General features: G+C 45.4%; 1 protein-coding gene across 1 annotated transcript; it reads right to left on the bottom strand.

Annotated features, from left to right (window-relative positions):
* Positions 1-1,407: 1,407 nt before the first annotated feature.
* LOC125944212 (uncharacterized) lies at positions 1,408-13,481 on the bottom strand. Its single transcript, XM_049664533.1, has 5 exons — positions 13,011-13,481; positions 11,322-11,519; positions 10,862-10,894; positions 8,197-8,465; positions 1,408-1,413 (listed from the first exon to the last, which is right to left on the bottom strand). Exons 2-5 carry the CDS (start codon positions 11,494-11,496, stop codon positions 1,408-1,410), a joined length of 483 nt encoding a protein of 160 aa, XP_049520490.1. The 5' UTR covers positions 11,497-11,519; positions 13,011-13,481.
* Between the last annotated feature and the right edge of the window lie 7,978 nt (positions 13,482-21,459).

The following is a 21,459-nucleotide window of genomic DNA, read 5'->3' as shown; positions in this document are numbered from 1 at the left end:
TATTGAATATCCGTATTGCACACACTGAAGACATGCACGTTCGTCTCAATTTCATAGAAATGACTAGTCAACAAGGAACAAATAGCAAAAAGAAAAGAGACTAGGCACTAGGTGGCATTCACACATATGCCCCTATATTAAAAAAGTGGGTAATAAAATGGCCCGAAACAGAAGTGCACCACGTGCAAATAAACTTCCACATCGTCTATGGAAAAAAGAAACATTAAACAAGGCTATAAAATATGTTGGCTTATCACAGGAAATAAGGTAACTCAAAGGTGCAAGTACCCATCTGCCATTTACTGAGTTTATGCATCCCCGTTCCAAAAGAATTCAGTACTCTAAGAATTATACGAAAACGGCATAAAGCAATGGGCTTACAGAGTTTAATTAAGACGAGACAAAGGAAGAATGTAGTGGATGAGTTATTAAAGGGAAAGGACAGTGCAAGCCAAAATAAAAAATGAGACAATTGCACACGAGAACTTGCCAGAAGCATGTGGCAAATATCGCAACACAAACACTAGAAACAATACAGATGGCTGATCACACATGTACGTATAATACAAAGCTAATCGTGACCAAAACACTGATAAGCACCTGAAAAAGCCTCCCACTCCAGGCAGGTTACTGCCTCAACTTTGTGTAGTTTGTGATAACTCATCCCAAATACTACCATGAAAGCTAGTGTAATGTTTGTAAAATTTTATGCCCCAAATATATCTGGAAGCATGTTCCACATATTTAAAGGTCAACAAGGCAACAGCAAAATATAAAGGTTAGCGACTCTGGAAAGAAGTGAGAAATCTTTATATACCAACTTGAAAAATACAACCTTGAAAAATACAGTGAGATATCTTGAACAAACAAAAAAAAAGCCAGCCTTGAAACCTACAGCCAGCGTGCCTTGGCAATACAAAATTGTAAAAGGCATGACTTCACACTGTTGCAGCTGACATACTGCTTCTTCCTACCAAACATTTAGCACGTCAATATTAGGCCTGACTGCTTGAGGTTTTTGAACAAAGACTTTACCTTAAACGACATCAAGCCACTGTCAATGGCTCACCCTTCACAACTGTCTGTACAAGTCCCAAAAACTGTCCAAAAGCGTATGGGTACGACAGGTTTAAAATGAATATACAGGTCAACAGGAGGATGACTGCTTCTCAGGTGATGATGCAGGAGGTAAAGCACCAATGTTTTTCTTCCAGGCAATTTTGAAGTTTCCATTCTCTTTCAAAATGCATGGGCCTGGTGGAGACCTGTTGCAAGTTCTTGTGCCTTTAAAGAAAGAGAAGCAGCAAATTTTAACTACACAATGGCTTTAAATTGTGGTGTTTGTGATGATACCCTTTTTATAAAACTAATGATTTATTTCACTATGATTTCTTGGTTTCCTTTCTTTCAAACCTGCAAAAGGTGCCAGTGTGCACAAAAATTCTATGAGCATGCCACATAGACAATTGTTTAGTGTGAATGGACTCGCTGCTTTAATTTCTGAAAAAGCATTACACTTTTCTGGTGAATGACCTGAACATCAATCGGCTTTTCCAGCCTTCAGGGATTTTTAGTCCCCAAACCAAATAATATACTTATCTTTGCACACTTCACACTTCATGCACTTTCCCACTATAAATGTCCTCTTTACTCCATTATGTGCTTTACAGTGCTGTTATGATGCTTAACATAACTTACAGGTAAAACATGATTAAAAACTCTTATTTAAAATCCACCTTACCATACTTTTTTAGGTATTTTGTGTACGGAAATACAACCATGAAGTTCTTTTTTTTATCAGTCCCCTTGCATTCAATGAGATCAGAAAGTGCCGTCTTACTGTCATAAAAACTGCAGCATCAGCCTTCTTGGGTCGAACAAATTCTTCAAGTCCTATTAGACTTCCGCGGTCCAAAATTTCTTGCATTTTTCTTAGCTTGGCCGCCACAGCCTCCACTGTTTCTCTGAACCTTATTTCTGCTTCAAAGGCAAGCTGAAAGAAATGCATATTGACTGACACTTTATGGCCCCACTGAAACAAAAACAGGCCCTAGAATAGCTTCAAATACTTTAATTTCTGCTGAACGATACGATGAGAGGAAATATCACCTTGACACAATTACTCAAGCAGCAGAGTTGAGTCTGTATTCATCTTGACTTGGATGAGATCTTTGAACATTCATTGTTATAGCAATGCCTTTTCACCAGAGTTAAAGGTTATAAAGTGCGAGCCAGTCTGTGTAAATGAGCACTCACTTTATCATTTATCAAATGCTCCAGACAGAGCACAGCTGACTAAACATAAATCACAGCTTACAAAATAAAACACTCTTAACCTTACAGAGCAGACCCACACGATTTGAAAAACATCAGTGATCTTACCACGTCAGGATTTAAAAGTATGATGGCAAATCATCTGGCGCATTGGAGCTGCGGGCCTCTGCAGTTGCAGCCAAAAGCATTTATTCGCCCAAGGTCCATGCAAAAGGGATCTGTGACCATGTCCTTCAATTGTCTAGGCAAAAAAGCAAAGCAGATAAAGACTGTACACATCAGCAAAGCATATTATAAAATAAGCTACGTGTTTGTGCTTCTGACACTACCACACATAGAACACTCCATGAAAAAAACGCCTTACGTTAACACTTAAAATGGCTAAATGCATTCCACCTGATGCAGAAAATGTATGCACATAAATGAAAATGATAGCATAGTTGAGAGATGGCAAGCCAGCTCACCAAAAAAATAAATACAAAATCCCCCTGACTGGAAGCTAGAGCCTAAGGAATGATGGCAGGGCACAACACAGGAAGTAAAGGCAGTGATCCAATAAAGCTTTTTCCATTCTAGAACCTCAAATTGTTTTACGCAAGTGCAGCTTCCAAATTGAGTAGCAGCACAGGGCATTCCTTACATTCTTTGTCTGCCACAGCTGTACATAATAGGCATAAATGCTTGGACTTCCAGCCAGCACAAACCCTCAATACCAGTTAACATCTAGTAGTTCCACAAGATATCTCACTTTTGCCTGTCGAAAAATGGTTTAGCAATGCAAGAAGTCGCCGGTGGTTGCTTATAAACGTAATATCATCAGCTGGCACTTTCACCATAGAGGTAACTACAATGTTGTCAGGCAATGTTTGAACAAGGCCTTTGCAAAATGAAATTCTCACCTTGAGTTCAAGTAGTGCATCAGGACAAGGGATTGGGTTGCTGGAAGTGTGGTCACTTTCTGCAGGCTTGTCAGATACTTTTTTCATCCGAAGCATCCGCGTTTTCCTCGTTGCACTCACAGATCGCATGAATGCTTTCTGAAATAACATGAGTCAACGTTGAAATACATGGTGGTATACACCTCACATGGTAGTGGCCTTTCCAGATTATGCGAGAATCGAGTGCTTGATATGGCATGGTTATAAATATGCTCTTATACATCCAACATAACAAAATACATAACAGATGTATTCAGAATGTGGTTTTTTAATGTTGCTACCACATATAAATATACTGTTCAAGTCACAGGATGTAATAAATCTTGTGTTGCGGAGCAAAATTATGTTACAAAGGTGTGTCCACGTCAAATCTATCCTGTAGGTATATACCCTGCGTGGTTGCATGAGCCAAACTAGAACTGCTTGTGGGTTAGGCTGCTGCATACGATTCTCACAAATCATAACTACATGCCTATTACATTCGTTCTCGAAGATTTTATCGTTGCATCACATTCTGTGGTCTGGTCAATGCATCTGAAAAGAGGAATTAAACCTTATTTACCAGTCCAATACTGATCTAAACTAGCGTTGCTTAAGAGCTCTACCTGTATTTGGGGGTACCTTTCATTTATAGCACTTCTTTTAACAGCAGACTGCACTGGTATGCCACCCTGACAAACAAAATCAACCAGTTTACAGGGCGTTGGTGAACATTTATTTAAAAAGGTGTGAAAGCTGTCTCCATATGGTTCGCGACTACTTTATACAAAATAATTGACATTCTCAGGGTAGCAAGATTACTAAAATAGAATTTATTACGAATTTATTCTTTCATTTACAGCCTGTTGAAGCACAAATTCAATCATTTTAAAAAATTATCATACTAGGGCTTATTTGGTCACTGGAATCAACTGAAAAATTGATTAAATTTCATGTTTGTAGTTGAACCTGCAGGCTTTCTTTATGAACACTAATGGCAATGTACCTTGAAGCAAGTGCCATGTCAAAGCGGGTACCACGTGACAATGCGATTCGAATTGTTTTAAACAGGCTGCAGTAAACAGGGACCGAAGAAAGTTCAAAGCAATCAGTTTAAAAGATCTTCGCTGCACAGTGAGACAAAAATTACAGGAAGCACGCTAGTGTCTGTAGTAAACTGTGCGGCATGCGAACAGGATAACATATTCGATGAAGCAGACAACACTGGTCGCGCTTACAGGCCACGTGAGCACCTGGTGCACCGGGAGCTGGAGCTAAACAACTGAGGCGAGAGCTAAACCACATTTAAAATCAGTTCCTGCGAGGCCCAGACAAATGGCAGCACCTATCAAATAATGAGTGGAGCCAAAAAAAATTTTAACCTTCAGTTACTGCCACAATGTTACGGCAGCAACCACGTAGGACATGTCCGCCAATGCCATATTACAGTAGGAAGCCTCAAAGGGCAAACATTGCAAAAATGCAAAAATATTAGTCATTTCTAACCACCTGTGCATTCAAAACAGGCTGAACGTAAAAACTAATGCCAGACATGGTAGTTCTCAAAGAGCACGTGAAAATATTGACGTTCACAATGAATTCCTAAGTTAGTATTCACTACGATGAACACTCCTATGAACTGAGTCGTGTAAAAGTAAAAATTAAAGTACTAACTTACCCAACCAAACTTAAGATCTGCGATTTTTTTGCCAGGGCCTCTTGCCTCAAACTGCATTTCCGGGAAAGTCTCCGCCAACGTGCTACCAAAAGCATCGTACTGCCACCTTCTGACTGCTGTACTTGGACTGTTGATCAAGTGTTCTCACTGAAAAAATTGACAACTGATTTGTAATGCAACAATATCCAACACAAAGACAATCGAAGTTACAAAACTGATAGTGCGTACTTACTTCAAGAATGTAATAATTTGTCTCTTAATGGGCTTTCATGTGCTGCCTTGTTTTGACAGGCAATCATGTCCATTCAAGAATGGGTTCAAATACGAGGAAAATTGCGGTATGCATTCCTTGTTCCATTGCTTGTAAGCCAGTGTTTGCCCTCTAGCCTATACAAAAATAAGCAAAAGTCATTTATGCTTTTATTTGCACACCGAAGCACTACAAAACCTGAAACTGATTTATTTATTTATTTAGAAAATACTGCAGGCCAGGAAATGGGCCGAGCAGGGTGGGGCTGTTACAGAAAAAATGTACACGACCAAATACATAATACAGGCGTGGCAAAATAACATACAGGTATATAACATAGTAAAGTACAAGAACAGAAACAGTTCACAATAATTTTCAATAGATTTTAGTATGCTTCCAGAATAAAAATATGGTGCGGCAGGTTCTTCCAATCTGTTATCGTGCGAGGAAAAAGAAAAAGAGTATATAAAATTGTTAGTACGGGCAAAGATAGGGGTGAAGTTGTGTGAATGTTATTGTCTTGTGGGACGCGAAGATAACGGAGCATAGGTGTCTGTTAGGTCTAGAATACATTTTTTGCTAGATAGGTGGAAAAGAAATTACAGTTATTTAAATAACTGAAATTATAGTTTATTCAAGACAGCAAAAAAGGACAAGCATGTTCTTGCTTTCACATTACATCATTAAGGTCTGAGCATATCCTAACAAATGACAGAAAAGGTTTGCTAGCGATTACATGGTGTATAACGTTCTCAATGCGGCAGCTGGGTGTAGTAGCGAGACAAACAGCGTACAGAATTGATACCTGCATACAAAAACAGAGGCCATGGAGAAGAAATCTCTCCTTTGTGACAACTGTCTCATGCCCAGTCTCTTTTAAAACAAAGCAGTTAATTGTCAGGATCATACTGCCGCAACATTAACAGCTTGCACAGAAAGAAATCTCGGCTTGAGACACGAACAATTGTGATCGACTTTAAGAAATCCAATGCCCCCAGAAGAGGTCCGAGTCATCATCACACTGTGCAATGCCACCTCAACGTTTTCACACATGACAGACTTCAACGAGCTGCCCACAGATCCAACCAAAGAAGCCGGGAGGCCTGCTTGAACAAAGGCTCGCGTCAGCAAAAACGGCCCATCACTAATGGTTCCACCATCTCGATCAAGGAAACCACTCCTTGCCTCACCATTCCCGTGCCACATACTATGCGACAGGTTGAGTTGGTAAAACTCACTCACTGAGAATGGAACATTTTTGAAGTTAAAAAACTTTTTTGATTTTGGCAGGGCATTTTTGCCTTCAAACCTCATAGTCCAATGATGGTGGCCAGGGCCATGCTGTCTTATCTGTTCCACTAAGTGGAGCAGCATGTGAAACTTTGATGTGAAACAACATCACCATAGCAGGCACGGTACAGCTTCTGGTGTTTAACAACCTCTGACTCAAGTTCATCAACTGCTGCAGCACTCACTACTGGCGATAGCATTAGTTGGGCAATTTTACACATTGTGATGTAGCACTCAAATGTTGGGCCCAAGTTATTGGTGGCAATAATCCCCTCTATCAATAAAGGTAGATGCAGCATGAGGATTGCCGTTGCACTCGCTGATGACACTAACGTTAGGGAAGCATCAAACAGCCTTGGGTATTCACAGGAGCTGATTGCCTTGTCAAACTTAAAATTAGCTATTGCATCATTAAGCTGTCTCCTAGTAAAACTGCGTCGCTTTTGTATCTGGTAGTGCAAAAACATGCTTATTTCCCTTGGAATAATGCCTTCGAGGAGCACATGCATTGGATCAAATAGCAGGTCCAAAGTTAATGAAAAACCTGTGAAAAGGTTCAATATGGACGGGCCATTGATGCCGCAGGAAGCCGATAGCTCAATCCGCTCGGTCACATTAGTTGTACTCATCAACTGTGCCACTTGCCTGCTGATCTCATCATCCGTCCTCAAAGGACATTCTTTGTGTCTGAAAAATTTTGGAAAATCACAAGTACGAGCACTGCAACGTCGGCACGCATACCTGACATTAGGTGCAAAAGACTCCTTGAACCCAGCAATGTTATGACAGGCAAGACTGTCCCCAAGAAAGGCAAGAACCTGTCCATAGAGTTTTGTTTCTGTTCCTTCTACTGTGAAGACAATACCTTCAGCTGTAAGTTCATTTACTGTTGAAAGAAAGTCCTGCAGCAATTCTGCTTTAGACTCGGTAGTTTTAAGATCGTTTGACTGCCCTACTGCAAGAAAGAAAATTGAGTTCGTTTGTGAACGCTTCGAAGGTGGGAAATTTGCAAACATGATATAGAAGATCGTCAGTTTTCCACAGGCCCCTCGCTTCATTCCCAATGGATTAGCCATCTCCACATCATCGCAGTACACTAGTAGTCCGAGAGCATTCCTTTTCTCTTTGAACAGTGCATGACTGCGAAATCTCATACCATCATTAAAATCTCTGAGGTAGCCATCACCTGATGAGGAGATTGGACGTAAGAGGTACTGGGCTGCCTCTGAGTGTCTCAGGAGGTTTGCCAAAAGTTGCCTCAGTGGTACGTAATAAGCTTTAGAGCCATTGGGAAGTATTTTCTCACAAGGCCTCACATAAATGTGGTTATGCTCATACAAAAGCTTTCTCCCCTTGTCATTTTTCAGCTGCGAAATATCTAGATAAAAATCTTTCGCGCGAAACATCTCTGACACACCTTGAACAACAGTGTCAACAGCAGTTTTTGTACACCTGTGCTTCCCTTCTAGCATTCGGCACAAGTCTGAAAGTCGTGCTTCGTCACTTAATGAAGGAGGCTGGCACTCGTACTCAAGGTCAGCACTAGGATGCTCTGGGCTTAATGGTGCACAACCGGCCCTCACCATGGGTATTCCAGCAGTGGTTAAAGAGACTGCATGGTTCTCATACCAGTGCTTCTTGTATCGTGCAAGGGCACCGAATGTTACAGTGCAGGTGAAACAGGTGTACCGCTTCATTCTAAGGTGATTTTCACTCATATGGATGGCAAACCGGCTAAAGTACTTAGTTGAAAATGTACAGTGCTGGCACATATGAGTAAACTCTACCGGCAGGTTTGCAGGGAGCGGAGCTGACACATGAAGTTGAGGCTGGGACATTCTTGGTGCTGGCACCAAAGCAGAAGTCGAGAGGTCACTTATCACATCGGGTGTAGTTGAATATGAGCCTGTCACCGTGGTGTGCTGCAGATTGGACGATGTTGAAGGGGATGTTGTTGGGGCTGAGACTTCAGCTGAAGTGTGGGGCTCAAGCTCGGCCGCCGCCATTGGCTGTGCTGCGGCAGCAAACATTTCTCCTCTTGCCAGGGGAGGAGCAACTGCAAGACATCCCAGATGCACTATTTTACGTGGTAAACAATTAGCGACAATCATGATAACTTGAAGATTTCAAGCTTTTTCTGCACGTACTTAAAACAGTTCAGCAAGCCTGCTACGGTGGAACTAAGCATTTTTTTTGCGCAAAACCTTTCCCATGTAGATTATACGTTTATTCTTGAAAGTATGATCCATTTTATGTTTATAATCCATAAACATGTTCTGTCATAATTCAAAGTACCCACCAAAACTGCCATTTCCCTACATTTACACTGAATAAATGAGCTCTCCTTAAGGTACTCAACTTGTTTAAAATTTTAATAGGCAATTCTCCGAACTGTTTCGTGATTTATGATATTCTGCAACGTTTCCTGTGCACTGGCACTGTTTTACGATTATAATTCTCTCTGAACAATAGTCCACTTTTCAGCGGAAGATAAAAAATGCATAATAAAAGCTATGTCCTGCCTTTAAGGACCCTGAGATGAATTTGTGGAAGGTTGATTTGTGGCTGGCTGCATTGCACAGTTAATGACTATTTAGTGGATATCTACAGCATTAGCTGGCCGCAATGCACGGAAAGAGCAAACACCATGCGCAGTTCACAGCCACTGCACCAAGTACTGTAACAATGTTCCACTGGTTCGCAGTGTGGTTTCATGCCATCTCAACCATCAAAATTCAAACATCCACCCACATTACACGTAATATTGACTTTTCATTTACTCACACATTGGTTGTGCCATTTTAAAATAATATAAATCTGCTAAATGTATTCCGGCGGACTTTCCAGAGTGTCGTCATAGCCAACGTCCGAAAAACGGAGGGGAGGAAGGTGCAATGAAAATGATACTTTTAAGCACTGTTTTACTTAAAATATGCATGTTAATTGCAAGAAAAACTAAAAACACGGCCTAGGCATTCTCGGCTCCAGTAATGTTTTAGGCAATGTTTACAACTTACTTCAGTGTCTCTTTAAAGTTTGCACTTTAGGTCCTTACACTTACGAAAAGTGATAACAAAATTGTTCTAACACTGCATGTTATTTCCAGTTTTTAGGCGTATATTAAGTTTATGTATAAATTATACCGCACATTCAAACTGCAGCAATTTACAGCTTTAAACAATACCTTTCTCTGTATAAAAAGCAAAATATTAAACACAGAGCCTTTCACTTAGGCTTCAACTGCTAAAATATAAAATTTATCCGGTAATGTTTTTCAGTCTGTCAGTCAGCACAGTGTAGCATACTGTAACATACTGAAATACTTTGATAAATCTGCCTACCCACAAGTTTCCAGGCAGACTTTGGAGATAAAAATAATTGCGAGTGCTTTGAACTTACTGCTTCCAAGAACGTGAGGTTTTCAGGTCCCGTTGCGAAAGATCATTTTTCTAGTGAGTCACTAATCTCTCAGTGGACCGATGTGTGCATTTTGGTTTGGGTAGTACACAATAAAGTACACAATTCACAGAGATTTAATTGAAAAACTTTACAGCATTTCAATTGAACCTAATTCCAAGTACTTACATTTTCGGTTTTTCTGAAAATTTCAAAGCAGATTACAGTTGTGAGTTTGCTTCGTAAGAGGGCAGGAGGATTTGTAAGTTGGCTGCTAAGAATGCAGTAAATCATATACCTATGAAACCTCGCTAAACCATACGTCACAAGAAAGCAAGACTGTGCACAACGCACTAGTAGGCATAACCGAATATAACACTGTAGAACACCTCAAGAAGAATGAGGTGGGGGTGGTTGTTTAGGGGTGCGAGAGCGCTTTTTTTTCATCTTGTGGTTAACAGTGCAAAGAAATGGGGACAAAAAGGGAACATGTACAACACGTGGGACTTGGACCTTCCCACTTCTGTACTACCAAAATCTAGTTGGAAATTTGGCCCCGCTTTTGTACGTGGACCCGTTCTATCTCCATTTTTATGAGCCATTGTTAACTACAAGTAACATGCACGCACTCACCCACAACCTTTTGCGAATTTTCCATCCCAGAAATGGCTTAGCAAGTACACAGTGACACAGGTTTACTGTACATGTCATTTCAATAACAGGCCAAATAACAATGTTCACTCGACAAAGCATTGATTTTCCCCATAATTATAGTAGCGTGCCCTTCAACATCAGGTGATCTATTGTCAGCAATGAGTTGCTAAGACATTTGCTCGAAACGCTTATAGGGGTTTTAATTTTCTTGGGTAAATCAGAGGATCAAATATGATGTGTGCACCACTCCTTTTTCGCCTCTGCAGCGTCAGCTTCAATGCATACTATAGAATTTTTTATTATGGCCGCACTGAGCCTATCTTGTAGAAGAATACTCTAAACAAATAAACAAAGCCTTCTACATAGTACCCAGAAGAGTCATGATAATAACGAACAGCATACCTTCGTGTGTTCCTCGGTGCATCCCATATGACGCTGTAAATGATGGTGCACAAAAAAAAAGATATATAATTGAAGTTACAATTAGGTAATCTATTTTATTTTAGAAATATGTACTAGTTGTATTGTACTTCAGCACACAGAAAAGCTAGAGAAAAAGAACAAGACTGAAAGTGAAGGAAGAGATCCCACATGTCCTAGATATCTTGCTCCTTTCCATGGGTTGCAGTTTAAAGGCTTTTTTTTTTCTCTCGTTTGCAATGCTCAACTGACCCAGTTACGACCCCACAGACCAAAATCGATTAGAATGCTTGCTTATCACTGAGGACAGGTGGTTCCAACCAACTAAAAAAATGGAGAGGAGCCTTTTTACGAAAAAAAAAACATCCACTGCCGAAGTCCTGGTAAGGTTTCAAGGCTAAACACTTGGGCATAAACATATGTGAACATACTTTAGGCTCACCTGTCAATGCTCCATGCGCGACTGGTGAATGTCCGCATAATATGCACCACCCAAGCGGCACTCGTTCGTGGCTTATAAGCTCCACAGTGCACCGGAACCCGTCGCACTCGCACTCGCCACAACAACCCCTCGGTACGCCCCAGATGTCTTCGGCCACAGTGCATACCAAAGCCATGACGCGAAGGGTTCGTGTAGAGACTGGAAATTATGTTTTCATTAATATTTTTCATACAAAAACAGGAATATTTGTCACAAACTATCCAAGAGGGTACAGATATATTCGGTTTCTGCACAGGTTATTGTCGAACAGAGAACGTAGCTATGTTTGCAGTATATTTAGTTTGAGGACGCGCAGAAATGGCATAATTTTTATGGGCACATCACCGATGTAAGAACTTATTCAGCTCGTACGCGTTATAGGCAATTGTTCTGTCGTGCTACCAGAACTGACGTCCACGGCATAGAAATGGCTGCACAATTTCTGAATACCAGGCCAGGCATGTGTTCCCCCCTTTCTTCCCTCCACGAATGAAATGTTTTTGTTAACTAATATAAGCTGCCCCAAAATAGTTATGAAGCGACAGCAGTGTGAACTCGCGCTACTAAGACAACCACTGTCCCTTCCATTTCTCTACGTCAGGGAGCAAGCTAAGGGTGGCGTGAACATAAGATATGAAAAGGCCTGCGGCATTTGAAGAAACACGAAACTACCTAACGTACACTGCAAAACCTAGGCAGTGCATCCGCCAACGTCTTGAACCATCATGAACAGTTATGCGGAATGGCATGTCACGCTCTCCTTGGTGCATTACGTGCGCACAAGCGGCAAGGACAAAGATTCCCGAGACAAATATACCGGTTTCGCAAGCACTATAGATCCATTCTATCTAGCAGAATAAAACAACAGCGGGAATAACCCACAAGTTTTTAACAAATACCATTAAGTCCAAGGACGCAAGCTCTGACAAATTTGCTTGGAAGTTGCTAAGCGTGTGAGCGCGAGGAGATCGCGAGCGGCAAACCCGCGGTTGCACGGAGCGAAGATTCACACCCGCTGTCAGCTAAAGCGACCGTCAATATCTTAGTAACAACATACTGTAAGGAGGCATACAGATTACTGGGAAAATAACACGCGAACCAGCAACGTGGTCGGAGTCATAAATGTCGAGCGGATTCCAGCCCACGAGCACGCCAATTGAGGCGAATTACCGTTTACCGATTACGTTTTGCAAAAACAAAGTGAACTTGCGCACTACGAAAAAAAATGTCGCGCAGAATTTATGGCAGCGTAAATGACGAAGTAAGCATAATAATTCGATTTGCCTTTTCGCCCTTTGTCTCGTGATCCGCAATTTGGCGGGAAAACTGCCATCATGCCGTCATTTAGATTGTTCTATTACGCGCGCTGGAAACAAATCCGCCGGGATGGTACTCAAATGAAGCTACCGGACTAAATAAGCAGTAATTGTCTTCGTGGAGCGAGTTTGGAAGGCGTGCCTGAATTCAACTGAATACATAGGGCAGCGTAGCGGTATCCAACGACACAGTGGTATTTTTGGTTTCACTGAACAACAACCGAAACGAGTACATAAAAAATGTGTCGCAGTTTCACCCGAAAGGCTAAGCATCTGGTATTTTTCGTTTCACTGAACAACAACCGAAAGGAGCACATAAATACGCAGCACTGACCTTTGTTTGCGCCTCCTGGCAACTCCACCACTCCGCACTCCGCTTCGTCGTAATGGTTCCGGCCAAACTGGCCGACAGCACACCACCTTAATTTCTAGTAGTTCGCATCAGGCGCAGCACGCGCCACTGCGCTGTGTCTGCCACTGGTGGCGTTGGGTGAAGTAGAACGTTTACAACTAGCGGAGGAAAGCTGAGAGGTGGGGGCGCTGCGATCGTTACAAGTGTTTGCGCTTTCACGTTTTCGTGCTTTGGCATTGTAGCAGTTGCAGCCCCACTGTACTGCGTGTCACAACCACGACGTGTTCACAACGCATACCGCGCCGGCGATAAGGTGGCGCCGGCGAGGAGAGCGCGTCAGACATCGCGCATGCGCATCCGGAGGTAGCGTTTGGATGGGCGATGTGGCCCGTGGCCAGCCCCCGGAACAGCGCGTGAAAACTGTGCGGCCGTCGCCGCTTCTTTTTTTTTCTTTTTTTTTCTGTCTGGAAATAACAACGCGCCGCGCGCCTTCAGGGCGCAGTGTTCAGATATTAACACGTATAAACAGTTTTTTTAACACGAAAGTGTTTTATGCCGGGGTCCACCAAGACTTCACTGACGTATTTCCGTCACGGAAATACGTCAGTGGCGTTGGCTGACGTATTTCCGTCACGGAAATACGTCAGCTTACAATGTACACGAACATAATACAAAGAAAGAAACCAGAAGAAAAAGTTCCACAAACATGCAAAATTTGGAAATCGAACCCCCGACCTCTCGGTCCGCGACGATAGATCGCCGAGCGTTTAACCCATTGCTCCACAAACGCATTTGCAGAGAGCTACACAGACGCGCCTTATATATCTAACACTCCTCCGTGTACCCGCGCTCTTGCTCGGGGCGGTGCCGCCGCCTACGAGCAGAAAAGAGAAGTACTGCATTATGACACTAACGCGCACCGACAGTGAACGCTTCGGTGGTCTCAGCACTACGACGCCTCGATGCCAGCATTCGAAGGGACGCTGGCATCAAGAAGCACTACCAACGCCACCTAGGTGGCGTTCACCGTACTCAGCACAGCGGAGCGTGGCCTCCGCAATTAGCTCTGAAAATGTTTCTGAAGTTGATCGCGGAGGCTGCAATTACGACGCGCTGTACGCGCTGATTTGACTCGGTGACGATTCAGTTACGTGCTTTGTCTTGCGCGTTGTATTAGTGTGTCAGTTACGTGCTTCGTCTTTCGCGTTGTGCTAGCGTGTGCAGCGTAGTGCAGCTTCCATATGCACGACGGTTGCTCATGGTCATCGACGTTGGTAGTCGTGATGGAGGAGACGTGCCACCAGGCGTCAGCGTGGGTGCATCAACGCCTAAGGGCGCTTTAGCCACAAAACACCAATAGACATTATAAAACAATGTGCAATAAACATTACACTACTTCTGTGAAGACACGTTTCACTTTCGTGTTCTATACCGATTCCTATATAAGAGGGATCAACCCATTTTTTTTTTCCTCCTAAACGCCAACACTGCGGGAAAACAATAAACAAGGGCGCAGAAGGAGACGGAAGGGTCATTCGGTGAGCTACAGTTACCATGAAGAAATCGATGTTTAAACTGCGATTCTTTCCTTTATTGAAGTGCATAATTTAGAAAAAAATATTATGATATCAGTATTAATACACAAAGTTTACCGCAGATACTGCGAAGTACTTTAAGTTCTCCTAAGTTTAATTTCGTTCCCCACTTCTGAATCGTATAGAGTCGACCATTCCCTGCAAACTGATATTTTTGTTTGCTTGTGGAAATCGAAGAGCACCAACGAGCAGAAAAATGCAACCACACTTGCATGCGTATAAACATGCGCAATATGCCGCAACGTCACCCAAGGGTCCATTATAATTGAAGGCTGCAGTCATTGACTTGTTGCTTAAGCGCGTTGAAAACTGTGTACGTACTAGACCACAGCGAGCGTAAACGGCTGAACGTTGAACCAAAGCCCTTGTCTCTATGGTGCTACTTGTTAGTCAAATGCACAACACGTGATAGCCTCAACAATTATTTCGTAACCGAGGTGTCCAGAAAAGCGCGATGTCGACCAGAAATTATTGAGCCCAGGTAGTCATGGGCTTCGTCCAAACAGCCGAGTGGGCACCGAAAGACGCCAGACCTTCTAGAATTCAAGTTATTGATTATTTTAGATGCACGGAAGTAAAATGGAAAGACGAGCTAGTTGGTGAATATTCGTCATTGAAACGTAAGCGCAAACTGAGACAAGCAAAAGAGAGGGCAACGACACCAACGCTTTGGTGTACTGCGCGTCTGAAATTAGTGACAGCAAGACCAGGTTCGCAAAGGCCGTTTGAGCGCCGCAGACAACCTGACAAGAGGTTCCTGCAAGTTCTGCTTTTCGCTAAGATATATCCTTTGCTTGCGTCGTTTAAACTTTCTATGGCGTTGTTTAACAGGGATTTTTTAAATGTAAAATGACATCACTAAAAATCCTCCTTAGCAGTTTATAAATGTTAACTGCTGTAAGATAGCTTCACAGATACAGCGTAAGTTTCTGCAATTTTATATGCTATGTGTGTATGGGCCAAGGGCATCTCGTCCCAAAGAGCGCCAAATTTGTATGTGGTGCAATGCACACTTCACTGCAGCGCACCAGTTATGTGGAACAAGACACAAGCAAAAAATATACAAGCGCACTGTCTAGAAATTTTACTGGAACCTAAGTGGAACGATAACTGGATCATACAACACCGCCTCCCCCCCTTTACTGAGTTCCAGATAAGAACGATACACATAAAGAAAACAGAACGAACGTTCCACATAAGATCCACTTATATGACTCGTTCCACTTATTACCAGTTCGGATCCAGATAAAAATATGTGGATCACCCTTTTAACTGGAACTTATATGGAACCAGATTAAGAGTGTAGGGAGAAAATCCAGTGGTAGTCTGGGTTGCAGTGTTGTAGGCGAACGTAACAAATGGTAGGATAAGGTCCCAATCTGTGTGGTCAGATGCGACGTACATGGCCAGCATGTCACCCAGGGTCCGGTTGAAACGTTCCGTGAGTCCATTCGTCTGGGGGTGGTAGGCGGTGGTTGTCCTATGAATAACGTGGCACTGAGCCAGAAGAGCTTCGACAACCTGAGACAAAAAGACGCGCCCTCTGTCACTAAAGAGGTTCACGAGGTGGGCCGTGACGGAGGATGAAACAGCGGAGCAGGAAGGAGGCGACGTCGCGCGCAGTGGCGGAAGGTAGTGCCGCAGTTTCAGCATATCGCGTAAGATGGTCGACGGCGACGATGATCCAGAGGTTACCGGCGGGTGTCATAGGAAGCGGACCATAGAGATCAATGCCCACTCTATCAAAAGGTCGGGCGGGACAGGGAAGGGGCTGCAAAGCTCCAGCTGAACGGCAAGGCGCAGATTTCCGACGTTGGCAGTCCGTACATGAACGAACGAATTTGCGGACGTATGTAAACATTCCGCGCCAGTAGTAGCGCTGACGAAGTCGTTCATATGTTTTGAAGACTCCAGCGTGGGCGCACTGCGGGTCAACGTGAAAGGACAAAGTGGCATTTTTTGAGATTAAGTTGGAGCCCAGCGTTGGTAAGACACGTCAGAACGCACTTGAGGCGGTGAAGATGTGTCGTAAAATCCGGAGCGAAGACGACAATATCGTCGAGGTAACACAGACACGTTTGCCATTTCAATCCACGCAAAACAGTGTCCATCATTCGCTCGAACGTTGCGGGGGCATTACAGAGGCCGAAGGGCATCACGTGGAACTCATAAAGTTCATCAGGGGTAACAAATGCAGTTTTGGGCTTGTCAGCGGCGGCCATGGGAACCTGCCAATACCCTGAGCGCAAGTCGAGTGAGGAGAAGAATTCAGACCCCTGTAAACAGTCAAGGGCATCATCTATTCTCGGTACAGGGTACACGTCCTTGCGGGTGATCTTATTTAGGCGGCGAAAGTCAACACAGAAGCGGACAGAGTCGTCCTTCTTCTTAACGAGAACGACCGGCGAGGCCCACGGACTGTGAGAGGGCTGAACGATGTTGCGGCGAAGCATCTCGTCGACATGCTCACTAATGACACGGCGCTTCGTAGGAGACACACGGTATGGGCGTTGCCGCAGTGGTGAATGGGAGCCCGTGTCGATGTGGTGCGTGACAGTTGACGTGCGTCCAAGGGAAGGCTGAATAGCGTCGAAAGAAGAACGAAAATGGTACAGGACGGCGATAAGCTCCGAACGCTGCTCTGGTGTAAGGCCGTCAGCGATGGATGGGCTAAAGATGTCGGTGCAAGACTTGTCGGAAGCAGAAAGAGTGCAGATGTCAGTGAGGTCGTCGCGAGAAGTAGCATCGGGCACGTCGACGATGTACAGGGACTGAATGGCTTGGACATGGCCGAGACACTGGCCACGGAGCAATGTGAGCGGAGCTCACAAAAGGTTGCATACGAAAATATGGCTGAAACCAGCCGAAAAATCGAGGGTCGCGAAGGGAAGCAGTACAGTATTTTTGGCGATGAAGGTCTCAGAAGGGGCGAACAAAATAGTGACGTCAGAGATGCTTCCACAAGACACAGGTAAAACAACAGCGGCGGGCGGAGGAATGACGGTCTCCTCAGCGCCGACTAATTTAGGGGGATGTTCGGGAGAATCGTCGGAATGGAGGTCGCACAAAGGAGAAAGTTCGACTTCGGCCCGCTCGCAGTCGATGATGGCTTTGTGTCGCGAGAGAAAATCCCATCCAAGAATGACGTCGTGAGAGCAGGATGGCAGCACAATGAACTCAATAATGTACATCATGTCCTCAATTACAACTCGGGCCGTACAAGCTGCTAACGGCTGAACATGCTGCGCTGTTGCGGTACGGAGGGCTACACCCGCAACTGGCGTCGTAACTTTCCGGATGGTGCGACAGAGTCTTTCATTCATTACAGAAACGGCGGCACCAGTGTCCACAAGGGCAAGAGTTGACATTCCCTCAACAAAAACAGCAAGTACATTCGACGGAGAATTGTGAGGACTTGGACGCTGTGACGGCGACGCAGTTCTTGCCTCATGAACTGCGGCGTTTAGTTTTCCTCTTCTGAAGGCATGGGACGACGACGCATTGGGGAGAGAGAGCGCCGACGTGGTGACGGAGATCGTCTGTCGAAGGACGCTTGACGATCAGGAGCTCTTGGAGGTGATCCTGGAGTGTAGCGGAGCGGTGGCTGGTCGGCATAACGAGTCGTTGGTTCATAGCCATATGAGACGGCCAATGGCATGCGGCGGCGACAGTAGCGAGCGATATGTCCGGGGCGGCCACAGGCAAAGCAAATTGGTTTGTCGTCAGGAGTACGCCAAGGGTTTGTGGCCATGGGGCCAGCGCCAGGGGCGCGGGGTGGGGTCGGCGCGTGTAGTGGTTGACGCGGTGTGAAAGCAGGGTGCGTTCGAGGCCGTGCGACGATGTCGGCGTACGTGAGAGGAGCAGCTACCGGATGCGACTGAGGGGACACTGGCACAGCGTCGGCAATTTCTGCTTCGATCGCCTGCCGAATAGCGGGTGACAGGTAAGGAGCAGGACGGGGCTGGGGCTGTTGCTGAGCAAACTGCACCAGTGAGAGCTGCCGAGCAACTTCCTCGCGTATGAACGCCTGGAGCTGTGGCAGCAGTGTTGACTGGTCCGAGTGGACGGCCAGGCCTGCGAGGCTGTCCTCGTTAGTAATCGGGCGACGTGTCAAGGCCCGCTGTTTCCGGAGTTCATCGTAGCTCTGACACAGTTTGATGAGTTCCGCTACTCTGGTCAGGTTTTTTGCAAGAAGCATCTGAAAGACGCAATCGTCAATGCCTTTCAAGATGTGCTTGATTCTGTCAGACTCGGGCATCGAGGCATTGACGCACTTCGAGAGGTTAAGAACGTCCTCAATGTAGCTTGTGAACGACTCGCCCGGCTGCTGGGCGCGCTGGCGCAAACGCTGTTCAGCGCGTAATTGGCGCACGGCGGGGCGTCCGAACACATCTATGAGGGCGGCCTTGAATGCAGACCAGGTGGTAAAATCTTTCTCGTGGTTTTTAAACCACAGATGAGCCACATTTGAAAGATAGAAGATGACATTGTTCAGTTTAGCGGTGTCATCCCATCGGTTGGGGACGCTTACCCTATCATAAGTCGATAGCCAGTCCTCCACATCACTGTCGTCGGTGCCGCTGAAGACCACCGGATCCCTCAGGAAGGCACCCCGGAGCAGATGACGGGTGGAGGGGCCGTGAATGGAGGGGCCGTGGACGGCGGGGCCGTGAATGGCAGGGCCGTGGACGGTGGGGGCGTGGTTGCGTCTTCGGGCATAGCGGGACGAAGCGTACGGGTGCGGAGTTCCAGGATGGAAGCTTGGCAGGTCGTACCCCGCACCTCCACCAATTGAAATGAGGTTTATTGATGCAGGCGTAGATGTAGGTCCTTCGGATAGACTGGCACAGAACGGGCGGCTAAACAGTTACGTCGGGCAGCGCTCTTAGCGGTAACTTCGGCGTCGTCTTTTGCGGAGCGATCACGATGCTGCTACTGCTGGTGGTGTGCATCATCTGCAGAACATGTTGCACGTCTTCTTCATCACATTGTTTTCTTTTTTATTTTCGTGAATTTATGCATTTACAAACAATGCAAACGATCTGTGGCTGCCGAAATAGCGCTGGAACAGATCGCAGAAGCAGACGACACCAAACAGGTTATAACTAGCGCCACTCTGCTCGTACGTTCTATCTCTAGCGGCAAAATGGATGAACTAGACCAGGCGTGCTGGAGCAGGGAGATCTGTGCAGGTCTGTAGTTCAGTAGGTCGTGGCTCAGACCAAGCGATCTGGAAGGATCTAAACAAAATATCCGTATTAAAAGCCGGCAAACGCGTTTTCTGTGCGGTAAGTCACTGCGGTGTTACCTTGCGGTGACGTGGTACTTAATATACCCCAAGTTATCGCGATGTTGGCTAATAGAAACCCAAATAGAAGACGGCTCGTAGAAGACGTCGGCCGCCTTGGCACGGCTTCTGCAGCGTAGAAAGCCCACGGGTCCGGTACAGCAGCGCCGCGACTTGGAAGTTCACAAGAAAAGGTCCTCGCTCCTCCCATGCGTTCGCGCGGCGCTTTAAACACTCTGCAATATTCTAGGTCACTCTAGCTGCGCCTGTGTGCTCGACTATAGAGGGGGGAGTTTTCGCCAACTTGACGTAGCGTGAGCGCGCACGCGTTACGTCGGACTATAAACTGCCCTTTATGGGCTCATTCCAATAGCGGTTTCGGTTCGCGATGGTGTCCACCGCCGGCGGCCAGTGTCCGTAAGCGCTATCGCCGGAAATGCGAAAACAAAGTACCCGTTTCCCGCCGCCGTCGAACCCGCGCCCGCTGCGCGGGAATCAGATACTCTACCACTGAGCCGCGCAAACACTTGCTGTCAGGCAGCGGAAAAATGCCCTATAAACGCGCCCTAGGCAGGCGCACAGGCGCAGACGACGAGAATCGAAACGCGCGCAATCAACGCCATCCCGAGCCTCCGCCAGTATTGTGGCGTCATCTAGTTAAGGTGCCGGCAAACGCAGTGTGTCCGACATGTAAGTTGCATATAGCAGTTGCATGCTGCATCTAACTGGACCTGGTTAACTAAAGCAGGCTAGGTTTCTATTTCTCACCAGCCCGTTTTAAAAATTGCAATAAACCATCATGATCATCATCATCATCATCAACAACGTATCGTGCCCCGGGTCAAGGGATGTGAGAAGTGCGCCACATATTCTGGATACCTCTTCGGTACACGTTATGGCGTCTCCTCGCAAGGTACGAACCGCTGCTGAAGAAGCGAATCGTAGAGATACGTACACGGCTACAACCAGGCATCATCAGGCTCAGCAGACTGCTGTGCAGAGAGAATTACAAGCCGCTGCTGACAGTCGACACCGGGAGGACAGTTCAGGTCGTTCTCGTCGAAACTAGGCGAAGAGGCTTTGCCGCCAAGACCTTGTTGTGCGTGGTGTCCAAATTGCAGCTACTCTTGAGCCGCTCCACCAGCTTATGTTGTGACCATATGCTGCGTGTGCCGTGCAGGCCTGCGACTTTTTCATCAGCGCGCGTTGCTGACGTTTCTGTGGTTTTGTCACACTGCCCATTTCAGTCCGTCCCGGAACGCAGCAGAAACTGTTTTACGCTGACTTGAAGTACTGGGTATGTGCCACTGGGTTTCTACTATTCTAAATGAACCTGTTTGATGCTAACTTGGGTCACTGAGTTTGCGCCACTAGGTTGTGCCGCTCTTCAACGAACGTCTTTGACGCCAACTTGTGTAACTGGGAATGTGCTACTGGGAATCTGCTGCTGCTCTGCAATGTCGAGAAAGAACACGAAAATGTCTTCTATACTGAGAAGAATCGAACCCACGTCAGGATTCTTTAAGGAGACCGACCCGACAAATTAGAA

The sequence above is a fragment of the Dermacentor silvarum genome, chromosome 3 (assembly GCF_013339745.2).
Source record: "Dermacentor silvarum isolate Dsil-2018 chromosome 3, BIME_Dsil_1.4, whole genome shotgun sequence".
NCBI lineage: Eukaryota > Metazoa > Arthropoda > Arachnida > Ixodida > Ixodidae > Dermacentor > Dermacentor silvarum.
The sequence above is the reverse complement of the archived record's forward strand: the minus strand, read 5'-3'. Positions and strand labels throughout refer to the sequence as shown.